The sequence below is a fragment of the Oncorhynchus mykiss genome, chromosome 11 (genome assembly GCF_057628025.1).
Source record: "Oncorhynchus mykiss isolate SJ-2025 chromosome 11, ASM5762802v1, whole genome shotgun sequence".
Lineage (NCBI taxonomy): Eukaryota > Metazoa > Chordata > Actinopteri > Salmoniformes > Salmonidae > Oncorhynchus > Oncorhynchus mykiss.
The window spans coordinates 65,987,626-66,013,844 of NC_143032.1; the positions used below are offsets into that span (position 1 = coordinate 65,987,626).

At 44.5% G+C, this 26,219-nt stretch overlaps 1 protein-coding gene across 15 annotated transcripts in view; it reads left to right on the forward strand.

Moving 5' to 3' along the window:
• Positions 1–26,219, forward strand: part of fbrsl1 (fibrosin-like 1) — a 447,606-nt gene that overhangs the window by 169,509 nt on the left and 251,878 nt on the right. For 13 of the 15 annotated variants that reach the window (XM_090190951.1, XM_090190956.1, XM_021621864.3 and 10 more), the window contains exons 3-4: positions 19,552–19,653; positions 26,079–26,114. In XM_090190951.1, coding sequence (XP_090047077.1) covers positions 19,552–19,653; positions 26,079–26,114 — 138 coding nt within the window. The remainder of the gene's footprint in view (positions 1–19,551; positions 19,654–26,078; positions 26,115–26,219) is intronic. The other 2 variants (XM_090190954.1, XM_090190946.1) reach the window with 1 other exon arrangement.

Sequence of the window (26,219 nt, forward strand, 5' to 3'; positions counted from 1 at the left end):
ATTTATGTTATTTTTATTCCTCTGCCAGTTTTGATCCTTTATATTGGGCAGACCAGTTCCCTACCTCCTCCCGCTGCCACCTGCCTCCTCAATTTTTGGGGTAATGCTGTAATCAATTGGTTGTACTCTTGGATTGAGCAGACCTTCCCGTACAATTCTGATAACAGCATGAAAGACATAACTCTACCATTCCAATTTACAGAGATGCTGGTTTGCCAGGCTTTCCTGGGGATAACCAATGTTGGGGAGGATATGTACTGTACTTCTCTTCTCCCGTGGTCAAGTTTACCTCCCAAACTTAGCAATTATGTCAAATATAAACCATGTGTAAATGTTCTGGCTGACATTCCCTGTGTTCGGTACGGTTCACAGATGATTTCGTTTCACTCTGCAGTCTTTGATGTAACGTAAGGTTGGCTCTATGCCTCCTGAAATGAGAGCATTGAGGGTTCACAGTGGTGAGGGGTGTTCTAGGGTCAAAGAAACTATACTGTGTATTTGTTCAGTTCTAGCCATATTGAGTTTTTATCTCTTCTTGTAAAATCCATACTTTGTGTTTTAGAAGCCCCTGGGAGATTTGCACAGGCATTTATATCCTGCAAATCAATATGCAATAAACGTGATTGACGATTTCAGATTTATGCACAGCTAAATGATATATTGGTTTGTTGTTACCATTTGAACAGCAGTGGTCTTCCCATTAGGTTCTACGTCTTTCATGTGTCCCTTGCTGAGTTCTGCGTTAACTCACCCCTCCATACACATGCATCCCTAAGCCTAATAAAAAGAAGCAGCTGTCAGAACATGAGTCCACAGGGGATTTGTGCAGCTGTCCGGGAATCCACAAACATCATCACGCAGACACACAAACAATCTCAAATACACACTCAAACACAAACACACACACACACACACACACACACACACACACACACACACACACACACACACACACACACACACACACACACACACACACACACACACACACACACTCTCCTACACACTCATGTGCACAAACTCCTACACACAAATGCACTGGCAGTTTGTGCAGACATGAGATAACGTCCCAGAATGTTTCCAAGGGCAGGAAGGCTTGTCAGACATCAGAGGGAGCAGTATTAGCCTAGGCTGATTCATTACATGTGTTGATCTGCCTCCAATTAAATTGACCCAGAGCTCTGTCTGAGTCCCAAATAGAACCATTTTACCTATATAGTACACAATCCTATATAGGGCCCCTATCAAAAGTAGTGCACTATATAGGGAATATGGTACCATTTAGGAAGCAGACTCTGGCTCTGCTGACTCTGCCTCCCAGCCACATCTCTGCCTCTCTCTCTCTTTCTCTCGCTCTCCCCCGCTCTCTCCCTCTCACCCTCTTCCCTCTGGTAGCCTGCTCTCCCCTCTGGTAGCCTGCTCTCTCTCTCCCCTCTGGTAGCCCGGTCTCTCTCTCCCCTCTTGTAGCCTGGTCTCCCTCTCCCCTCTGGTAGCCTGGTCTCCCTCTCCCCTCTGGTAGCCTGGTCTCCCTCTCCCCTCTGGTAGCTGACCTGGGCTGGGCTGACCTGACCTGGACTGGGCTGACCTGGGCTGGGCTGACCTGGGCTGACCTGGGGTGGGCTGGGCTGACCTGGGGTGGGCTGGGCTGACCTGGGCTGGGCTGACCTGACCTGGGCTGGGCTGGGTTGACCTGGGCTGGGCTGGGCTGGGCTGACCTGGGCTGGGCTGACCTGGGGTGGGCTGGGCTGACCTGGGGTGGGCTGGGCTGACTTGACCTGGGCTGGGCTGACTTGACCTGGGCTGGGCTGGGTTGACCTGGGCTGGGCTGACCTGGGCTGACCTGACCTGACCTGGGCTGGGCTGGGTTGACCTGGGCTGGGCTGGGCTGGGCTTGGTTGGGCTGACCTGGGCTGGGCTGGGCTGACCTGGGCTGGGCTGGGCTGACCTGGGCTGACCTGGGCTGGGCTGGGCTGGGCTGGGCTGGGCTGGGCTGGGCTGACCTGGGCTGGGCATGTTGGAATCACTGGAGGAGCATTGTTCTCCATGGTCTCCTCAGTCAACTCTGTCTGTAGTCATGTAGTCTAGATAAGAGGGGCTACTGTAGTGTATACTAGCCTAGTTGGCAGATCTAGTTTGTGCTTTACTCCTCTGAGTGACATTGACATATGTATGACATGACAGCTAGAAAGTTGTATCAAGTGATAATAATAATATATATATAATATACCGTATATACAGTGCATTCGGAAAGTATTCAGACCCCTTGACTTTTTTCACATTCTGTTACCTTACAGCCTTATTCTAAAATTGATTCAATAGTTTTTTTCCCTCATCAATCTAAACACAATACCCCATAATGACAAAGTAAAAACTGTTTTTATTTTAATTAAACATGACATTCAGACCCTTTACTCAGTACTTTGTTGAAGCACCTTTGGCAGCAATTACAGCCTCAAGTCTTCTTGGGTATGACGCTACAAGCTTGGCACACCTGTATTTGTGGAGTTTCTCCCATTCTTTCTGCATATCCTCTTAAACTCTGTCAGGTTGGATGGGGAGCGTTGCTGCACAGCTATTTTCAGGTCTCACCAGAGGTGTTCAAGTCCGGGCTCTGGCTGGGCCACTCAAGGACATTCAGAAACTTGTCCAGAAGCTACTCCTGCATTGTCTTCGCTGTGTGCTTAGGGTCGTTGTCCTGTTGGAAGGTGAACCTTCGCCCCAGGCTGAGGTCCTGAGCACCCTGGAGCAGGTTTTCATCGAGGATCTCTCTGTACTTTGCTTCGTTCATCTTTCCCTCGATCCTGACTAGTCTCCCAGTCCCTGCCACTGAAAAACATCCCCACAGCATGATGCTGCCACCACCATGCTTCACCGTGGGGATGGTGCTAGGTTTCCTCCAGACATGACGCTTGGCATTCAGGCCAAAGAGTTTAATCTTGGTTTCATCATACCAGAGAATCTTGTTTCTCATGATCTGAGAGTCTTTGGGTGCCTTTTGGCAAACTCCAAGCGGGCTGTCATGTGCCTTTTACTGAGGAGTGGCTTCCATCTGGCCACTACCATAAAGGCCTGATTGGTGGAGTGCTGCAAGGATGGTTGTCCTTCTGGAAGATTCTCCCACCTCCACAGAGGAACTCTGGAGCCATGTACTGTCAACTGTGGGACCTTCTATAGACAGATGTGTGCCTTTCCAAATTATGTCCAATCAATTGAATTTATCACAGGTGGACTTGAATCAAGTTGTAGAAACATCTCAAGGATGATCAGTAGAAACAGGATGAGCTCAATTTCGAGTCTCATAGCAAAGGGTCTGAATACTTATGTAAATGAGGTATTTCCATTTTTTATTTTTAATACATTAGCAAACTTTTCTTAAAACCTGTTTTTGCTTCGTCAATGTGGGGTATTTGGTGTAGATTGACGAGGAAACATTTATTAAACCCATTTTAGAACAAAGCTGTAATGTAACAAAATGTGAAAAAAAGTCAAGGGGTCTGAAATCTTTCCGAATGCACTGTAATATAATAATATATGCTAATAATGCTAATGGCAGTAATATAAGGATAAAGTACAGATCTGGCAACCTGGCTACAATTTTCAAAGTTTCTGTCTTTTGCCCAATACACATCTACTTTCTCTTCCTATAGTTCTCCCATGATTATAATGACATCCTCGAGGAAGAACGCAAAGTGTCTGACGTGTTTGAATCAAAAGGCTCATCAATTAATACAGTTCTATGTGCCTTTTTTACAGATCCTCTCCAGTAGTTTGACTGCACTTATAATTGTTTCAGATTTAATGAAAGGGATGGATATTTCTCAAGTTACATGGTCTCTATATTATCTGGTTTCGCTGTGAATGTTATCATTTCTGAAAAAAATGGTGACACGATGAACAATATACAGGCAGCATTACACCATGGCTTCATCCCAAATGACACCCTATTCCCTATATAATGCATTACTTTTGAGCAGGGCCCATATGGCTCTGATCACAGTAGTGCACTATATAGGGAATAGGGTGCCATTTGGGACAAAGCTCATATCCCTTTAAGTGTTATGTCTGAACTAAGGAGCTGATATCCTTAGCTGCTGTTAAAACATCATCCAAATGACATACACTGACTGTGCAAAACATTAAGTACACCTGTTCTTTCCATGACAAAAGCAAATCAAAGCAAATCAAATTGTGTTTGTCACATACGTGAAATGCTTACTTACAAGACCTTAACCAACAATGCAGTTTTAAGACAAATACGTGTTAGGTAAAAATAGATTAAAGTAACATAATTGAGGAGCAGCAGTAAAATAACAATAGCGAGGCTATATACAGGGGTACCGGTACAGAGTCAATGTTAGTCAAGGTAATTGAGGTAATATGTACACTACCGTTCAAAAGTTTGGGGTCACTTAGAAATATCCTTGTTTATGAAAGAAAAGCAACATTTTTGTCCATTAAAATAACATCAAATTGATCAGAAATATAGTGTAGACATTGTTAATGTTGTAAATTACTATTGTATGTCACGTTCTGACCTTAGTTCCTTTATTATGTATTTGTGTTAGTTTGGTCAGGGCGTGAGTTGGGGTGGGTAGTCTATGTTCTTCTTTCTATGTAGTATTTATGTATTTGGTCTGGTATGGTTCTCAATCAGAGGCAGGTGTCATTCGTTGTCTCTGATAGAGAATCATACTTAGGTAGCCTGTTTTCCCCATTTTAGTGGTCGGTGATTGTTTTCTGTCTCTGTGTCTTCACCAGACAGAACTGTTTCGTTTTCGTTCGTTCTCCTTGTTATTTTGTTTTTTTGTGTTCAGTGTTAATAAAGGAAGACGGATCTCGTTACATTGTAGCTGGAAACGGCAGATTTTTTTATGGAATATCTACATAGGTGTACAGAGGCCCATTATCAGCAACCATCACTCCTGTGTTCCAATGGCACGTTGTGTTAGCTAATCCAAGTTTATTATTTTAAAAGGCTAATTAGAAAACCCTTTTGAAAACTGTTGTGCTGATTAAAGAAGCAATACAACTGGCCTTCTATAGACTAGTTGAGTATCTGGAGCATCAGCATTTGTGGGTTCGATTACAGGCTCAAAGTGGCTAGAAACAAAGACCTTTCTTCTGAAACTCGTCAGTCTATTCTTGTTCTAAGAAATGAAGGCTGTTCCATGCAAGAAATTGCCAAGAAACTGAAGATCTCGTACAATGCTGTGTACTACTCCCTTCACAGAACAGCGCAAACTGGCTCTAACCAGAATAAAAAGAGTGTGTTAGGCCCCGGTGCACAACTGAAAAAGAGGACAAGTACATTAGAGTGTCTAGTTTGAGAAACAGACGCCTAAATTCCTCAACTGGCAGCTTCATTAAATACTACCCGCAAAACACCAGTCTCAACGTCAACAGTGAAGAGGCGACTCCGGGATGCTGGCCTTCTAGGCAGAGTTCCTCTGTCCAGTGTATGTGTTCTTTTGCCCACCTTAATCTTTTCTTTTTATTGGCCAGTCTGAGATTTGGCTTTTTCTTTGCAACTCTGCCTAGTAGGCCAGCATCCCGGAGTCGCCTCTTCACTGTAGATGTTGAGACTGGTGTTTTGCGGGTACTATTTAATGAAGCTGCCAGTTGAGGACTGTGAGGCGTCTGTTTTTGTGTTAGTGTGTTGTGGGACCAAAACTGGACCCTAGACATGAACAGAGTCATTGCTAATTATGATAGCTAACTTATAATCGTTTGTGTTATTTTCAGTCAGTCAGCATCAAGGTGCATAAGGCAAGGCCAAGGGACACAGTAATCTCGGTCTTTAACAGTAGGCGACATTGGGTCATTTCGACAAAGGTTAAAACTTCCTCAGAAACTGTTTTATCAGGTGATAACAATGTTTATGCCTCACCTTATTTCTTATCTCAGTTGAATAATGAGGTTATAGAGATTAATAAATGATACATCCTGTTGTTATAAAACCACTTTGGTATTTATGAAAGTCAGAGTAAAGGATATTACATTGTGTAATACAGTTATCAAATTTAATTGATTTATTGCCTTTATTTAACCAGGTAAGTCTTTGAGAACATATTCTCTTTTACAATAACAACTTTTAAAAAATGCGTGAGGACAACGAACTGTCTGTCTATCTATCTATCTGCACCAAATGTACAGTGCCTTGCGAAAGTATTCGCCCCCTTGAACTTTGCGACCTTTTGCCACATTTCAGGCTTCAAACATAAAGATATAAAACTGTATTTTTTTGTGAAGAATCAACAACAAGTGGGACACAATCATGAAGTGGAACGACATTTATTGGATATTTCAAACTTTTTTAACAAATCAAAAACTGAAAAATTGGGCGTGCAAAATTATTCAGCCCCTTTACTTTCAGTGCAGCAAACTCTCTCCAGAAGTTCAGTGAGGATCTCTGAATGATCCAATGTTGACCTAAATGACTAATGATGATAAATACAATCCACCTGTGTGTAATCAAGTCTCCGTATAAATGCACCTGCACTGTAATAGTCTCAGAGGTCCGTTAAAAGCGCAGAGAGCAGCATGAAGAACAAGGAACACACCAGGCAGGTCCGAGATACTGTTGTGAAGACGTTTAAAGCCGGATTTGGATACAAAAAGATTTCCCAAGCTTTAAACATCCCAAGGAGCACTGTGCAAGCAATAATATTGAAATGGAAGGAGTATCAGACCACTGCAAATCTACCAAGACCTGGCCGTCCCTCTAAACTTTCAGCTCATACAAGGAGAAGACTGATCAGAGATGCAGCCAAGAGGCCCATGATCACTCTGGATGAACTGCAGAGATCTACAGCTGAGGTGGGAGACTCTGTCCATAGGACAACAATCAGTCGTATATTGCACAAATCTGGCCTTTATGGAAGAGTGGCAAGAAGAAAGCAATTTCTTAAAGATATCCATAAAAAGTGTTGTTTAAAGTTTGCCACAAGCCACCTGGGAGACACACCAAACATGTGGAAGAAGGTGCTCTGGTCAGATGAAACCAAAATTGAACTTTTTGGCAACAATGCAAAACGTTATGTTTGGCGTAAAAGCAACACAGCTCATCACCCTGAACACACCATCCCCACTGTCAAACATGGTGGTGGCAGCATCATGGTTTGGGCCTGCTTTTCTTCAGCAGGGACAGGGAAGATGGTTAAAATTGATGGGAAGATGGATGGGGCCAAATACAGGACCATTCTGGAAGAAAACCTGATGGAGTCTGCAAAAGACCTGAGACTGGGACGGAGATTTGTCTTCCAACAAGACAATGATCCAAAACATAAAGCAAAATCTACAATGGAATGGTTCAAAAATAAACATATCCAGGTGTTAGAATGGCCAAGTCAAAGTCCAGACCTGAATCCAATCGAGAATCTGTGGAAAGAACTGAAAACTGCTGTTCACAAATGCTCTCCATCCAACCTCACTGAGCTCGAGCTGTTTTGCAAGGAGGAATGGGAAAAAAATTCAGTCTCTCGATGTGCAAAACTGATAGAGACATACCCCAAGCGACTTACAGCTGTAATCGCAGCAAAAGGTGGCGCTACAAAGTATTAACTTAAGGGGGCTGAATAATTTTGCACGCCCAATTTTTCAGTTTTTGATTTGTTAAAAAAGTTTTAAATATCCAATAAATGTCGTTCCACTTCATGATTGTGTCCCACTTGTTGTTGATTCTTCACAAAAAAATACAGTTTTATATCTTTATGTTTGAAGTCTGAAATGTGGCAAAAGGTCGCAAAGTTCAAAGGGGCCGAATACTTTCGCAAGGCACTGTATGTGGCCACCCCTTCAAATTTGTGGATTTGGCTATTTCAGCCCCACCCGTTGCTGACAGGTGTATAAAATTGAGGACACAGATATGCAATCTCCATAGACAAACATTGTGACTTTCCATAGACAAATTTCTCCATAGACAAATTTCAGTGACTTTCCACATGGCATCGTCATAGGATGCCACCTTTCCAACAAGTCATTGGTCAAATGTCTGCCCTGCTAGAGCTGCCCTGGGCAACTGTAAGTGCTGTAATTGTGAAGTGGAAACGTCTAGGAGCAACAATGGCTCAGCCGCAAAGTGGTAGGCCACACAAGCTCACAGAACGGGACCGCCGAGTGCTGAAGCGGAGAGTGCAACACTCCCTACCGAGTTCCAAACTGCCTCTGGAAGCAACCTCAGCACCAGAACTGTTCATCAGGAGCTTCATGAAATGGGTTTCCATGGCCGAGCAGCCGCACACAATCCTAAGATCACCATGCACAATGCCAAGCATTGGCTGGAGTGGTATAAAGATCGCCACCATTGGACTGGAGAAGTGGAAACGTGTTCTCTGGAGTGATGAATCACTCTTCACCATCTGGCGACGGACTAATCTGGGTTTGGTATTTTTTAATTTTTTAGGGGGCCCCGATTAGCTGTTGTAAAAGCAGCAGCTACTCCTCCTGGGGTCCACACAAAGCATGAAACATGACAATATACAGAACATTAATAGACAAGCTCAAGGACAGAACTACATCAATTTAAAAAAGGCACACATAGCCTACATATCAATACATACACACAAAATATCTAGGTCAAATTAGGGAGCGGCAATGTGTGAGCTGTTGCTACATCTGTTTTTTGAAACCAGGTTTGCTGTTCATCTGAGCCATATGAGATGGAACAGAGTTCCATGCAATAATGGCTCTATAGAATACTGTACAATTTCTTGAATTTGTTCTGGGGACTGTGAAAAGACCCCTTGTGGCATGTCTGGTGGGGTAACTGTGTGTGTCAGAGCTGTGTGTAAGTTGACTATGCAAACAATTTGGGATTTTCAACACATTAATGTTTCTTATAAAAATAAGTGATGCAGTCAGTCTCTCCTCAACTCTTAGCCAAGAAAGACTGACTGCATAGTATTTATATCAGCCCTCTGATTACAATGAAGAGCATGACTTGCCACTCTGTTCTGGGCCAGCTGCAGCTTAACTAGGTCTTTCCTTGCAGCACTCGACCACAGGACTGGACAATAATCAAGATAAGACAAAACTAGAGCCTGCTGGACTTGCTCTTTGGAATGTGGTGTCAAAAAAGCAGATAAGATCTTTATTACGTACAGGCCGCTCCCCTTCTTTACAACCATTGAAAATATATGTTTTGACCATGACAGTTTACAATCTAAGGTAATGCCAAGTAATTTAGTCTCCTCAACTTGTTCAAACAGCCACACCATTCATTACCAGATTCAGCTGAGGTCCAGAACTTTAGGAATGATTTGTACCAAATACAATGCTCTTAGTTTTAAAGATGTTCAGGACCAGTTTATTACTGGCCACACATTCCAAAACAGACTGCAACTATTTGAAGGGTTTCAGTGACTTCATTTTCTGTGGTTGCTGATGCATTTATGGTTGAATCATCAGCATACAAGAGTAGCAGGCCTAGAGAGCTGCCCTGCGGTACACCACATTAGAAAAGCTTCCATTAAAGAAAACCCTCAGAGATCTATTAGATAGATAGCTCTGAATCCACGATATGGCAGAGGTTAAAAACACATACGTTTTCTCAACAGCAGGTTATGGTCAATAATATCAAAGGCTGCACTGAAACCTAACAGTACACCTCCCACAATCTTCTTATTATCATTTTTTTCAACCAATCATCAGTCATTTGTGTCAGTGTTGAGTGACACATAGCCTTGTTATCTTTTGCAAATATGTTTTTGTGTGATTATTTTCTACTTTAAAGACAAAGTTACATGTTAAAGTGCCCTACTCTATAAGCCTTCTGAAAGTCCGTTGTTAATTTGTTTACAGAGAAATATCATTGTATTTGGTCAAACACCATTTTTTCCAACAGTTTGCTAAGAGCTGGCAGCAAGCTGATAGGTCTGCTGTTAGAGCCAGTCAAGGCCACTTTACCACTCTTGGGTAGCGGAAAGACTTTGGCTCCCCTCCAGGCCTGAGGACAAAGACTCTAGGCTCAGATTAAAGATATGACAGATAGGAGTGGCTATAGAGTCAGCCACCATCCTATGTAGCTTTCCATCTAAGTTGTCAGTGCCAGGAGGTTTGTCGTTGTTGATTGATAAAAATGTTTCCATCTCCCACACTAACTTTACACATTTCAAAATTGCAATGCTTTTCATTTATTATTTGTATGACGGCTCGATGTTAGTTGTTGGCATTTCCTGCCTAAGTTTACCCACTTTTCCAATTAAGTAATCATTAAAATAATTGTCAACATCAAATTGTGTGATGAATAATCCATCTGATTCAAAGTAAGATGGAGTTGAATTTGTCTTTCTGCCCATAATCTAATTTAAAGTACTCCAAAGCTTTTTTCCATCATTTATATTCTTTCTTCTTGAGTTTAGTCACATGATTTCTCAATTTGCAGTAAGTCAGACAGTCAGATTTGCAGCCACTCCTTTTCCCCCCATCTCTTTCAATCATACAGCTCTCAATTCCTCATCAATCCATGGAGCTTTAACAATTAATCCATTTTTTAAATGTTATTTAACTAGGCAAGTCAGTTAAGAACAAAGTCTTATAATGATGGCCTACCCCAGCCAAACCCTAACCCGGACGACACAGGGCCAATCACGGCCGGTTGTGATACAGACTGGAATCGAACCAGGGTCTGTAGTGACGCCTTTAGCACTGAGATGCAGTGCCTTAGACTTCTGCTCAACTCGGGAGCCCAGTTAGAAGCTTCCTCTTGAGGGGACAGCTTGATGAAAACCTGTCAATATTCAGGTCTCAAATAAAGTAGACCTCTCTGTTTACATCACATACACTATCAAGCATTTCACACATATTACACATATTATTTAGATAATGACTGTTAGAGCTTGGTGGTCTATATTAACATCCCCCCAAAAAAGCTTTAGATGTGCCAAGTGAATCTGCAACCACAACACTTCAGTAACACTTGACATAAGATCTTCTCTAAGCATTACAGGGATTGGGCTCTGAATATATACAGCAACACCTCCCCCATAAGCATGTCTGTGTCTTCTATAGATGTTATATACTTCTATTGCTACTGCTTTCTCATCAAATTAATTATCTAAGTGAGTCTCAGAAATGGCTAATATATGAATGGTATCTGATGTTAGCAAGTTATTGATTTCATTAACCTTATTTCTAAGGCTACATATATTAATATGTGCTATTTTCAGCCCTTTTCTGTGTAGTTTAGACATAAAATGGAAAATAAACAAACAATATAAAAAGTCCATTAATCAGTTGGTGTGTGTAAGTGTGTGTGCTGCGGGGTGGAAGTTACGAACCCATAGGTTTGGCTCTGTCATCCCTTCCAGGCTTTTGGGAGGGTGGACAATGAGCCTGTCATAGTGGATGTATGCAATGTCCCCATGTGCTCTGGCAGCTTTCATGGCTGGGATCAGTTCTTTCCTTTTCTGGTGCACAGCTTCAGGATAGTCCTCGTTGAGGAAGATATAAGTTCCTCTCTTTCCAGGACAGCTACCTTGTCCTTGAAGCTCAGGAACTTGATCACTATCAGCCTGGGCCTGTCACCTGGGCTGGTGGTGTGTTTTCCAGTTCTGTGGGCGCGCTCCACCTCAATCTGCCTGTGATCCATCTTCAGTTTCTTCAAGAATATTTCCCTCACTTTGTCCTAAGAAATTTTGCAATTCTGTCCACATCCATGTTGTTCTGCCTGGATTGTCCCTCGAGATAATGTGATTTCTCTGTCATTGTTATCATGGATTCACATACAAACTGATGTCCTCTCTCAATGACTTGATTGCTGACAGATTGCTGGCATCTTGCCGTTCTCCTGTTTAAACTCATCGAGCTGACCCGGGGAGAACTGCAAACTCTTCTTCAGGTCCTGGACCTCACTGGTCAGATCATCCATTCTTTTATTAGTTGACTTAGTATTTGGACAAAACACTTGAAGCTATTTTCTTGTTGTTGTAACAACTGCTTGTAGAACTATTTTTGTTTGTTTTTAAAGATCCTTCACCTGTGATAGAGAGACACCACTGTCCTCAACGGTACTCCTGCTGGCTTTGGTCTTTGTCATGGTAGCAACGTAGGCTACACTGTTACTCCTCACAGTTCCAGACAGGGCAGGTCGCAGGGAAGGTTGAAAACAACAACAAACAGCAGGGATCTAGACAGCCACAAGCCCGGGACAATCCGCGGTCCCAGCCACAAGGTTAACCCCGTCGCGGGCTGCGTTCAAGCCCTCAAGAAAACCAAGCTAGCTGCTATGCCAAATAGCTCCTTAGACCCAGCCTTGGTTGGCAGAATCACTGGACAGAGAGTTGTAGTCCCAGCAACTGATGCCAACCATGTCACGGGATCCAAACTCAAAAGTTAGCTAGCTACTAAGAAACTTTTCAATAAACTTTCCAAACAACAAACTGAGCTCTCCCTCATTCCGCGTTTGGCAGATGCAAGGTGAACATTTCCTGCCAAATGCATAGTGATAACTATAAAGTTTGGTGGAGGAGGAATAATGTTCTGGTGTTGTTTTTCATTGTTCGGGCTAGGCCCTTAGTTCAAGTGAAGGGAAATCTTAACGCTATAACATACAATGACATTCTAGACGATTCTGTGCTTCCAACTTTGTGGCAACAGTTTGGGAACGCTCTTTCCTATTTGAGCATGACAGTACCCCCCTGCAAAAAGTGAGATCTATACAGAAATGGTTAGTTGAGATCGGTGTGGAAGAACTTGACTGTCCTGCACAGAGGCCTGACCTCAACCCCATCGAACACCTTTGTGATGAACTGGAACACCGGCTGCAAGCCAGGCCTAATTGCCCAACATCAATGCCTGACCTCACTAATGCTCTTGTGGCTGAGTGGAAGCCACAAGAGTAGGTGTCCACATACATTTGGTCATGTAATGTAGATAGTTAGATAGAGACAGTATCTATACAACCAACCCACTCTAATGAGTGTGTCTCGTATGCATTTGGCATCTTTTCTAGTAATGACATTTTCTACTGCGTTATGCATGGCAGTGACTGTATATTTAAAATGTTCTATTTGTAGATCCTCTCTAATAGCCTGCTGCCTTCATCTTCTCTATGAAGATATGTAATCATGTAGAAAACAAACTACATCAAAGAATATCTGTCTTTCTGAAACATCAAATCAAAAACGAATCAAAGTGTATTGGTCCCGTGCACACGGTACAGTGCTTGCTAACTCTCCTCTACAATGCAGTACAATAACAATAATCTGATACAAAAACTCAAAGCAAACATACTATTTTGGAGAACTCTCCCAATTTCTCTCCTCGGAAGAATTAATGCCATTAAAATGGTCTTCCTCCCACAACTGCTCTACCTATATCAGAACATCCCAGTATTCATACCTAAATCCTTTCATAAACAACTGGACTCAATTATCAATCCTTTCATCTGGGATTATAAAACACACAGGATAGGTAAAAAACACCTCTGTAAATCCAAGATGGAAGGAGGATTGTCTCTCCCAAATTTTATATTTTATTACTGGGCCGCTAACCTCCGCATTGTTACGTTTCTGCTGGATGACGTACTTCCGGCATCCAGCTGGCTTAGTATGGAGCGTGAGGAGTGTCACCCCTTCTCTATTGGCGCTGTGATTTTGTCGCCTGTCAATCTACTTATTAACGCACTCTCAATTGTAATATTTGAATCTACCTTTGGGCAGCATGTGCTGGTCCTGCCACCCGAGCAGTTGGGAGGGGGGGTTTGGGGGAATAGGGGGGGGGGGGGGGGGGGGGGGGATAGGGGGGACATCTTCCCTCTTTCTTTCTACGTGTCCTTGTTCTGTATGTCGTGTTTTGTATTATTTGTTCTGCACCCAGAACTCTGGGTCTTGTTGTTCCTGTATGCTCTTTTATGGTTAGATAAGAATTGTATACCTGTCTTGTATACACCATTCTTGTGTGTGTTTAATAAAAAATATTTGAAACACAAAAGAATCAAATGCCAAATACAGTCCAACAATAACAAGTAATACAACATGTAAGAAGAACAAAAAAGAGTCAGAAAACATATCTGGACCATTGAAGGTGTAGGGTAATGCTGTCAAACCCAGAGATCAGCTGTTTATTTATTTATTTCTCTCTTTGAATGTTCCATTTTTTTTTAAGTTGAGGGAACTTTGACTTACAAATAATTAAGCTGAGCTTCAAATAGAAACAACAACACAACACAACACAACACAAAGTGAAGTGAATTATTTGAATGTATCTCATTAGCATGCGTAACCATTTGCAAAACATGCTCCTACTTTCAACACTAATAATGTATGCCGGAATCAAAGCAAAGCCTGTGTATTTTACAGGGGGGGGGGGGGGGGGGGGGAGAGGAGCGAGAGAGCGAGAGAGAGAGAGAGAAGGATAGATCTGCATAATTTGCCGCTGATGTTGTCTCGGGTAATGAAGAGAACACAAATTCTGAGGATTGCTCTTGCTCTCGTTTCTAATATCATTACTACCATTTCAACATCATTGGCCTAATTGTTGTTGTTAGTAGTACTGATAAATGCTTCCCTGGGATAAGGAGTGTGTGTGTGCTCGTGCGCGGGTGCAAGTGCGTGCGTGTGTGCGTCCTTAGGGGCTGTGTGGTTATCAGTGCAGGGCAGACATTGTTTTTTAATGACACTGGCAGGTGAGCGGAGCAGAGTTGGGAGGGGCAGAGGGGTTGCTGGGGGGTTGGGGGTAGGGTGGGAGGTGTTTGGGGAGAGCATAAGGCCCCTGGGAGAGGTACTGAGGGATGAGTCCATGTTCAGGTGTGCCTCCCCTCCCTCTGGGCTCCCTCCTCTCTTAGCTCCCCTCCCCCTGGGCTCTCTCCTCTCTTAGCTCCCCTCCCCCTGGGCTCTCTCTTCTCTTAGCTCCCCTCCCTCTGGGCTCCCTCCTCTCTTAGCTCCCCTCCCTCTGGGTTCTCTCCTCTCTTAGCTCCCCTCCCTCTGGGCTCCCTCCTCTCTTAGCTCCTCTCCCTCTGGGCTCCCTCCTCTCTTAGCTCCCCTCCCCCTGGGCTCTCTCCTCTCTTAACTCCCCTCCCTCTGGGCTCTCTCCTCTCTTAGCTCCCCTCCCTCTGGGCTCTCTCCTCTCTTAGCTCCCCTCCCTCTGGGCTCTCTCCTCTCTTAGCTCCCCTCCCTCTGGGCTCTCTCCTCTCTTAGCTCCCCTCCCTCTGGGCTCTCTCCTCTCTTAGCTCCCCTCTCTCCCCCAGGAGACACATGGTGAGAGTGATTGGAGAGCTCTGCAGGGATGAGATGAGGCTCCACTCTACTGTTCATCTGTTACAGACAGGGCCAGTGGGACTCTGATCTCTCCTGAGGGGGAACGCTGAATTAGGGCAATGGGCGTTTGTGGTTTTTAAGGTTGACTTGTTTGTTACTGTGTGGTGGAGGAGGAGGGGGGATGTGGGAGGATGAGGAGGGAGGAGGCCTCCTACTTAGCTATCTGTGTGTGGTATATAATCCTCACACTAACACATCCTGGCTGGTGGGTTGTTCATTTGTGCTACAGTTCATTTGGGTATTCTGTCTGTGTTATTTTAATCTGGCGAGTGAATGTCTTCTCTTATCCCGGTGTCACTGCCAAGAATAGAAACGCCATCTTGTTGCAATTTCACAAGCTCATATTTGTTCCACTCGCAAATATGATGTAGTCCTTCCTGACTGACTGCACTGTATCCAGAGAGAGTTATGGGAGCTTATGCGTTCCCTTTTGATGTGGTCATTTATTACGAGGTGGATGAATAATACATGATTAAGACACGTAATGGATACACTGGGACCGGCAGTAAGTCCACTACTTTGTCCTTGGGCAATTTTTTTGCCTGGGACTTTGAGTGTTGTGGCTGTTACCATTGCAGTAGGTGGGAGGGAGGTGGATGTAATGTTGAAGGAGGATGGGTGGGGGGGTGAGAGGAGGAGGAGGCAGAAGCGACGTGTCGGGGGCTGCTGAGCTGAGGAGGAACAAAGCCAGGAACTCCAATACCACTCGCTCTCCTTCCTTCCCCTGCCTCCTAGCAGCTGCCACTTCTGAGCCTGAAGAAAATGAAGGCAGATGAATCAATTTGGCCTGTGGCCCTAAAGTGCACTTGTCTGTGCCCCAGCCTGGCAGGGAATAATGAACAGATAGATTGAGCCGGTGCTCTGCGGCACTGAGGTGCCTCTCTCTGCTGCTGCCTGCCTGATGCATAGCATTGTTGGGCTGGGCCACGCCACCTCCCCCTCCCTTCTCTCCTCCCCATCCCCCAGCAGCAGAGTCTTTCTCCCTCACTGCGTCTCGTTGGGTTAATGGGGGTGAGGGTCCTTTGCGCAGGACACTTTTCAGAACAAATTAGAGGAAGGATCTGTATCCTGGCAAACGCCCTATTCCTCCCCTGCATCTCCTTTTGTCCACCCTGCCGACCGTAGCCCTTCCACAGCCCCACAGCCAGCAGAGAGGAGCTGTGAAGAGAGGAGGTGAAGGTAGAGAAACAGCCAGGAGGATGTCCAGGTCTGGAGGAGGGTAATAAGGACTGACACCGGGATGAGGCTGAAGCACCACCTCCCAGACTACAGCTGACAGGTGAAGAAAGGGCGGGGAGAGGAGAATGAGGAGAGAGAGGGAGAGGTGCTGAGGGGCTGAAAGCTTTCTAATTGGAGCAGGACGGTTGAGACCCTTCTGGCACGGAGGCCCTGAAATGGCTGGCCTGCAAGGTGAGAAGAAAGAGCATGACAACAAAGCATCCCCCAACAGCCACCAGCTCCCTGCCTGCCTCACTGCCTGCGGGTGGCTGACTGCAGGTTGATCGACATGGGGGAGAGGCGGATTAACCTAGCCTACAGTAGCTTAGCCTAGCGTGAATGGACTATGTCAGACTCACTGAAACACTGCTGTTTTTATTAATGTCACAACAAGCGTGGTTTGTTCTTAGTTTTTTCCCCTTTCTTTATAAACCCCTGCAGTTCAGTTCAGTGTAAATGAGCAGGCTCAAATCGGCAGTCAGCAGCTACTCAACTTGGGAGAAATGAAGATGCTAGAGGGCCCTTTGAAGCTAATTAAAGAGCACAGAGCAGAGCCTCCAGAGAGAGTTTGTCCGCAGAACAGACATGTTCAATACCCAGACTAATGGGCCTAATTTCCAGTGCATTATTCATGTACAACACACACGTTACTTGTGTAGTTTTTTATTTCTGCGGAGCGCCTTTAATGGGGAGCAGAGAACCACTCGCTGCCGCTTGAACTCAACCTGTTTAACCTTGCCCGTGCTGCGCCTGGCAATTCTCCACGTTGTCTAAAACATGGCCCTTTAGAGAGCCATTCCCCCTAGCGTTACCCAGAGTGCGTTTCAAAGACTTCCCATGATCCTTCAGTGCTTCAGGGAGCCATTTTGACCTTGATCTTTGTCACAGGATTGGCCAATCAGATCTCAGATGAGACCTTTAGCGCCTCCCACAAGTCCTCTGTAATGTAGCCTTGCCCTTCAGTGCTAGTGAGAGAACAATTAGTGTGTGTCCCAAATGCAACCCTATTCTCTATGTTGTCTTCCACTAAATTATTCTCTATGTAGTGGTGCACTACATAGGGAATAGGCTGCCACTTCAGACATGCCCTTAGTAAACATTTTTTTTTTTTAAATGAAGAGATACTGATAGATCTCAACCGTTTAAAGCCTCTCCTTGGACCTGAACTAAACACACCCTTAATCACAGTCTGACATGGCCAACAGGGCCGGCAGTCTCTATCACAGGCGGTGAATGTAAGCCTGAATCAATTCCTCCCGTCCTGCTGAACAATAGGTTAGAGAGCCTCCTAACAGGCAGGCAGCCAGGCAGGCAGGCAGGCAGCATCGTTAAGCTTGATACCTTGTTAGCCCCTCTACTCTGATCAATAATCAATGTGATTGCTGACTGAGGATCCACCACTACAGGACCTGCTGGAGTGGGTGTTAACACTGTGGCTGGGAGATTTGTCAGCGCTGATGCCTGGTAAACAAAGTAATCAGAGTGCCTGACTGTCTCCCTGGCTCTCAGTGAACTGCACTTGACTTGACAAGATGACGTGAACCTAACCTAACCCCTCTCTCTCTCTCTCTCTCTCTCTCTCTCTCTCTCTCTCTCTCTCTCTCTCTCCCCCTCCCTCCCTTCCTCTCGTTGTCTGGAAGTGGGCTGCGTTCTTTGTGCTGCTCTCCCTAACAAAAGTAATAATCATAAAGCCTGCCATACATTTTGAGATTCAAGGAATGGTTAGCTTGACAGCCAGTGAGAGAGATGCAGAGAGAAAGAGAGATGGAGAGGCAGAAAGAGGTAGAGAAAGAGTGAGTTGTATGACGGCAGACACCTGATTACGACCACCTACAGGGTCACACTCTCCTTCCTTCGTTCCTTCCTGTCTGTCTGTCTGCACCCTGATTGCAGTATGTTGTCGTAGCATTCTGCCATTCTGCCGGGCTGTCACTGCTGACCTCAACACCATGCTAGCACCTTTCATCCAATCAGCAGGCCTCATCTGGCCTGACCGGGGCCTCACCAGGCAGGGTAATTAGAAAGGAATGTGTCTATTTGGCTTGTTGCTGCTAGTCGCTGGGCAGACATACAGAAGGGCTGACAAACAGCCAGGCCAGCCTCTTGCCTCTCTTTCTCTCTCTCAGCCAGGTGGCAATGCCTCCGCCACGCCGCCTCAGTACAGGACCTGTCAGATTAGCTGATGACCCTTTTAATTCTACACGGCCGGGGGCCATAATTGATATTTACAGGGAAAGGTTAATTGTAGCAGTGATGTGTTTAAATGACAGTGGAGATCTGGAGACCGAGGCTAGCCACCGCGTGCTAGGGCCACCAGGGACCAGAGCAGGCTGCTAGTCAAATGGATTACACCCCACAGGCAGCCATCAGCCGTCCCCATTGTCCTCAGAGAGGGGCTTGTACAGGGCTGATAGGATGAAGTGCTCCTGCGGTGGGGTGGGCTACCTCCTATCTCCTACTCCTCCTCGACTGACTGTGGCAGTGTGGCTGCCTCCCATCTGTCCTAGGAATATGGGTCGCTGCCAAGCCAACGCTCCTCTCATGGCTTGTCTGTCTAGCCCCTACCAAACAACACATGCTCTCAAGTTGGCAGACCCAAAGAAGCAACTTCATCATTCAGTGGTGCACCACTGGGCATATCCGCTATGTGCAGGTTGTAAACAATAAACTGCAGATTGTTCTTGGATACAGGTGTTGCATCAACATTACTTTCAGGCAGACATTTTGGTTACTGGCAGGGCTACTTTGCATACATTCAAACTATGAACTGATACTGAGACATGGGGCTACCTGTTTGCCTTTGTGTTATGGATGGGTTCCCATAGTGTGAATGGACCACACGATGCCAAATGTGATTACACATGGAGTTTGGTCATGTTGTATCTTGTAGTTGCTGTGTAGTTTTATGTGGTATCAAGTTGGTCTTCTTTGACTCGAGTCTTACTAAAGCAATACTTTGTCTCTATTCTATGAAAAATGTTTGGTAACACTTTCTATGGATACCCTCTTCATAATACACAACATATTATTTTTCTACTGTATAATAACGAATGCTTCTTCCTCTGTTTCTTTCCTCTAGACCAAGGCCCTGCAGGTGCGCCCGGTGAGGCTGGATGAGGATGGGGCCATGCAGGAGATCAACAGACCCAACAGGAGCACGTCTAAAGAGCACCTCAGTGAGGTAAGAGAGACGCGCTACTCCTACCCCCCAGACCATTAGACCCCCAGATAGGCTTGGGAGGTGTACCGTATATATCGTATACCGGGGTATTTGGGAAAAGCCACGGATGGCTTTTCAATGCCTTCAATACTGTCAACAGTATTTATTTGAAGTTTTTCAATACATTTTAATATTTGTAGATACTTTTTAAGTTAATACCAGCAGTCAACTTGTGCAATACTTTAGGAGATAAAGCAGGTTGTATTCTTCATTTCACCTGTCACATTATTTTACATTTATGAAACTTACTGTAGTTCCCCAGAACAGTTGAGTCAGTCAGGTGTTTGTTTGTAAATAGCACAATGGGAGACAGCAGGTGCTGGTGAGTCCATAGCGTTCTATATCTATCAGAGTCTCTGTTGTGCTGCAGACATGAGGTGATGAAGCTACACTTGTATGCAATTCATCACTAAATGTGGGCAATCAGATATCTTATAATGGCTTTCTGACAGAAGTCAAAGAGCTCTAAATGAGTTGTCTGTACAGCTGCCATTTTTTCCATGTGCTTCTTACTAATATTTTTGTTTTCCTCTGCTCCATGTACACATGTGCTGCTCTTCCTTCAGAAAAGCATGCATCACAATTTTGTTCACTTGCACAATTTCTCTCGTTCCCGTTTGCTTGTTGATGTCCACACTCACCGAAAATAGAATTTGGTAGCTAATAGCTATACTTGTATAACTTTATGAGCTGGATTTGCCTGTCTTTGCAATTATTTTTCACTCGTTAGCAATTAGCTAACAGATTCTATGAGATTTCGCTATTAGTTTGTGCTAATTGTGTTAGCATTGTAGTAAAATAAACCCAATGGGCTTTTCTTGCGCGTTCCTTGTGTGCTATGCCGGTAATACTGTAAATCACAGGATAAGAGAAGGACAGTATGACAATATTCAAATCTGGATACCGTTCAAGCCTACCATCAGACCCCCAGACCATCAGACCCCCAGACCATCAGACCCCCAGACCATCAGACCCCCAGACCATAAGACCCCCAGACCATAAGACCCAGAGACCATCAGACCCCTAGACCATCAGACCCAGAGACCATCAGACCCCGAGACCATCTGACCCCGAGACCATCCGACCCCGAGACCATCCGACCCCGAGACCATCAGACCCCCAGACCCTCCTGGCTACGTTATGTACCCCGGACAATCCTCAAAATATGCTATGGCCAAAGTAAACTGTTTTGCAATAACCAGAAAAGCAAACCATTAGCTGAATATATAAATACATGCCACATCATGAGTTAATAAAAAAATACAACATGACTGCCTACCTTGTTACAACGTGTTTAATTAGGGCTGTATCTCCCCCAGACCCTCCAGAACTCCTAACAGGAGACCAGACCAGCAACAGGCTATCTAGTTACCTAGTCCAGACTCACACGTCATAAATCCACATGCAATAGAAAACCGTCCTGATCAACAGCGACAAGCAGAAAACTATTAGCCAAACCACACAGACACACAGCTATCACACTAGGACTGCATCCCAAATGACACCGTATTCCCTATATAGTGCACTACTTTTGACCAGGGCCTATATGGCCCCATAGGGATTAGGGTGCCATTTGGGACGTAGACTAGATGCCCTGCGACATTCAAAGCCTGCTATGGTTATGTAGATGTGACCTAAGGCTGTTCCACTAGGTGGTAGCTGACCCTCGCCGACCAGGACAGCAAAGAGTTAAAGGTCTTTCCAATTACTGCTGTGTGTGCGTCCATATGCCGAGACGAGTGGGTGGTATAGAAAACGGAGGCAGCTAGGGTGTCGGTTGGCGCTAGGGATGAGATAATGCAATTTAGATACAGGAAAAGTAATATGAATTTATGCAAAATCCCCAAGCGGGTCATTTTAAATCAATGTAGAATATGCTTCCTAACTAATGCCTGTCAACCAGGCCTCCCAAGCCTCAGTAAATTCAATCAGACAGTTCATTTAGCTGGAGGATGTAAGGGTGTGTGTGTGTGGGGGGGGGGGGGGGGGGGCTGCAACTTCTACAGTCAAAGAAGTGATCGAGGAAAAATTATGGAGAGAAAAGATTTTAATGAACTAAATGCGTTGTTCAAGCTATTCAGAATTCCCAAAGAAAATCTAGAGATGTGGAGAGAGAGAAAAAAACACTCCCCCACCCCTTTCACATGATATTTTCCCTTTTCCCTTTTCTAAGCCTTCTCTCTCTCTCTCTCTCCCTCTCTCTCTCTCCCTCTCTCTCTCTCTCTCTCTCTCTCTCTCTCTCTCTCTCTCTCTCTCTCCCTCTCTCTCTCTCCCTCTCTCTCTCTCTCTCTCTCTCTCTCTCTCTCTGTCTCTGTCTCTCTCTCTCTCTCTCTCTCTCTCTCTCTCTCTCCTGCCATTCCTCATATATTTGGGCTGTTTTTTAATGAAAAAGTCAGGATAAAGTGCTGGGTTTGGCAGATAAAAAGGTGCTGGCGAATGACAGTTCTGACAGGCAAATGCGACAGTGAAGGGTGTTGGGGGTACGGGGAGGAGGAGCGGGGGAACTGTTCAAATTGCATGCTGTAATCGTCGACGGTGTTAGATATGGCATGTCTCCCTAATCTCCTGCCAAATAGATAGTGCAAAGACGCTGATCGCTGTAGCAATGCCATCCATCCCTAGCTATCCATCTCTTTAATCCACAGATAGGGTCTCTGAGCAGAGCTGGGCCCACTCAGGGCGAGACCTGTCTGGCCACTGCTGGAGAGGAAGGGTTTCCTTTCACTGTCTTCTTTTTTCAACTACTGCCTCTGCACTGTGAGAGAACAAACAGTCATTTTCATTAAATGCATAACTCATATTTGATTCCTACACCAAAGTGGTCCCAGGCTATAAGAGTTCTTAACTAATTATGTACTGTGCTGTAGCCGTGAATCATTAGCCAAATGGATTTTGTGTTGATGGACCAGCCCCTGGTTCAGCTGGTCCCCGGCAGAAAGCTGTCGTACAGGCAGGGATTAGGGAAATGTGGAGGGAGATTTTCTGTGCTTCTGTGTCAGTGTGCAGGGGGGAGGGTGGAAGGGAGAGAGAGTGTAGCGGGGGGAGAGAGGGTGGCAGTACTGCTGGGGTCTCACCCGCCCAGCCACTCCTGCTGGAGAGCTCCGAGGCCTGCTGCTTGCTGCATGCTGGAAGCTGTCCCTGTTTTTACACACACACACACAATTCACACTCTGCCGAGCCCCGATTGGCCCATTTCAGTTTCCGCACCTCAAAATCCAATAGTCTGGCCCGTAGGAAAACCAACTGCCAGGCCTCGCCCTGCTTGTCGCCGTGGCTTTGAGGGTCCGGGGGAGGGGGCGTGGAAATGGGGAGAGGATTAGGGGGCGAATTTAGCAACATTTCTGTTCTCCGGGGCTGTTTAGTTAACCCTAAAACGCAGCCAGCGTCCTCCACACCCCCCTGACTCCCCCCTATCCTCCCCCACCTCACTGCTGCCTCTCTGGGGCAGGTTCTTAAATCCTTTTGAAGTCCTAAGCGCTTCAGAAATCCATTGAGAGCCATGTATAATGGCTTTTAAGAGAGAGTGTTTAGCTGAATCCCAGCCCCATGGCTTATGAACCGCTGCTTTAATGGATTCTTCCCCTCTTCTCTTCACCAAGACTAAATCCAATGGATTGTCCCTCATTATCATTTAAATAAGCCTCTCTTTCTACTCCAAACGCTCCAACTTGAATGAACCCTGCATAGTAAGGCTAATTCCAAATGGCCTTGGCCTCCTGTTACTGAGTCACACACACATGCACACACACATTATACGTGCATGCACATTCACTCACTCACACACACACTACACGTACGTTGTTCGCTTTTGCCCCTTTGTGTCCACATATATGGCTGGCCCTGCCCCTCTGCCCTCCACCTCTACCCCTCCTTCTCCCTCCCTCTATCTCAGGCGGTGGGGACAGGAGGGGTGAATGGAGAGGGAATAGTCTTTTGATTCCCGCAGAGCTGACTTTCCGGTTCACAGTAGGACACCTCCCTAATTGTCACAGTGGGGTTGAGACTGTGATTCGGAAGGCACAGAGGCACTGATGAGGGCTAAAGCGCAGAGGAAGGTGTGGGAGGGAGGGATGGAGAGATGGAGGGATTGGAGGTACTATGGACAAAATTGGTCTTGCAGAAAAGTCCCCTCCTGAGACTGCAAATTGCCAATCGAAATGGAGGAATAAAGGGGGGAAAGTGGAAGGAGAGGAAGGAGAGGGAGATTTGGAGATTGGTATTCTGACTGTGACCTGAGTGAGTGACGGAGAGAGAGATAAAAAGAGAGAGAGATGGACTCTCCCTGTCAGAGGCCTCGTCTATCAACAGAAGCGAGCACACTATGTCAGCATACACATGACAGGGTTATTATATAGTGTCAGTGTATTTGACATTATATATAAGTGAATGAGACAACCATTATTGGGTTTGTCCTGTGGAGCGATTTCAGTGCCAACCGAAATTGTATTTGAATTCCAGAATTTAGAATTTATATTAGGATATTGAATTTGAATTTAAGATTTTTTTAATTTGTAATGCACAAATTGAATCATTGAATTCATAAATTGAAATTGTATTTCATGATTTGAAACTGAATTGAATGAATATTCAATTCAGTTTAAAAATGATATTTAATGGAATATTCATATTCAATATTTATATGTTCAGTTTCAATGTGGTAGATACTGCATTCATTTACTGTGTATCAACTTTCCAAACTATCATTTCACGTTTATCAAAGTTTCATATATTCAACTTCTCAGATGCATTCAGATTGAGTTTTCAAATGCAGCTCTTTAAATTCAGATTCAAAACCAGAGACAACATCATGGTACTTTGCCAATCAGGAAAGGTAGAGGAGCATTGCTCTCTGTGGTAAACGGAAGCTTCGGGCGTTTTCTGAAGCCAATGTGGCATGTTTCATTTCATTTAAACTATTTTGACCCCAATCCTGAAAGATTAGACTTCTGGGTAACTTGTCTGAGACCTGAAACGTTGCCTTGTCTGGCGTACAGGAGACCTGGATTAGAACCCCATCAGTCAAACTAACACGTCTTCAGGTCTCAGCCAAGGTTGCTCCTCACATGCATGGATCACCAAACTACCTCTGTTGCACTCTCATTAAATGGGGTGCACAGATCCTGCTGCTTCTGTTTGCCACAGGAAGTGTCGTTGTTTTGCAGTAGGCCTGATTTGAAACCAGTCAGTTATATTGGTGCCATGATCTCTGAATATGCGGTCAAAGGGGGTTAAAATGTAACTGAGGAGGTTTGATGAACCACGCTCTTTTGATGAGTAACTTTACTGGAGACTTGAAGACTTGTTAGCTTCCTGAACTCATCCCTATGGGCTTTAGCTGTGGACTAACACAGTCCTGCGAACTCAGTCAGTCACAAGAGCACGATTAAATAGGGAGTGGAAAGGCTATCCTTAGAAGGGCTTTTGACGGGACTTAAACTATATTCTTATTGGGGCAAATTGCGTTTTTTTGTGACACTACATTCTAACATGTCTTGCACGGCCTGTGAGGGGAACAGAAGGCACATTCGTGTTCCAGAGAGTCTAGGCTCTCAGAAATGGGGTCATAATAGCTTTTATTATGCTTTTATTATTAGCTCTTTTTTTTTTTTTTTTTTCCAAAAAACTGTTCAAATGCTAGAGACAAATTCATAGGAAGACAATACATTAAACCATTCACATTGGCTTCAGAAACTGCAAGAAGCTTATTTTTACCACAGAGAGTGTTTCATTCCATCTGTATGGAACTGCATTTGAATGCATCTGAGAAGTTGAATATATGAAACTTTGATAAACTTTAAATTATAGTTGGTAAACTTTATTTTGAAACTGAATATATAATCATTGAATTTGAATATTCAATTAAATTGATATTGAATTTGAAACCTGAATGCAATATTCATTCAATTCAGTTTCAAATCATGAAATACAAGTTACATTTATGAATTCAATGATTTAAAAAAGTGCAGAAATTAAAAAATATCGAATTCAAATTCAAAATCCTAATACAAATTCAATATAATGTAATACAAATACCATTTCTGTTGTCACTGAAATTGCTCAATATTGTCCATACATGCATACAAAACTCAACTTTGACCCTGAACTACACCCCATTACTTATACTGTAAATGTTATCCCACTCCACTAAATCATTTTTACACAAATCAATGAAAGATGGGTTGTTAAGGGTGATGCAATGGAATGGTATATTTATGTAGTGCTATACTGTATTCATGTTTTATCTGAGCTGTTGTTCACCCCAAAAACATGGGAGACAGAAGGTTAACATGAATATTGATATTAAACTATAGCGGCCTCATCATTTCTGTGTCAGCGGCTGGCTCCTGGCCCCTAAAGGTCAACCCTGTTCTCCTCTCTCTCTACAGAGCTCCACTCACTCGCTGTCAGGCCGGGGCTACTCGGTAAGTGACATTTTCATGCTTCATGACTTTTACGGCAGAATTACAATCTCCAACGGCCCTCTTTATGGCTCCACCACGCGATACTTTTATTATGTTAAATAGAGT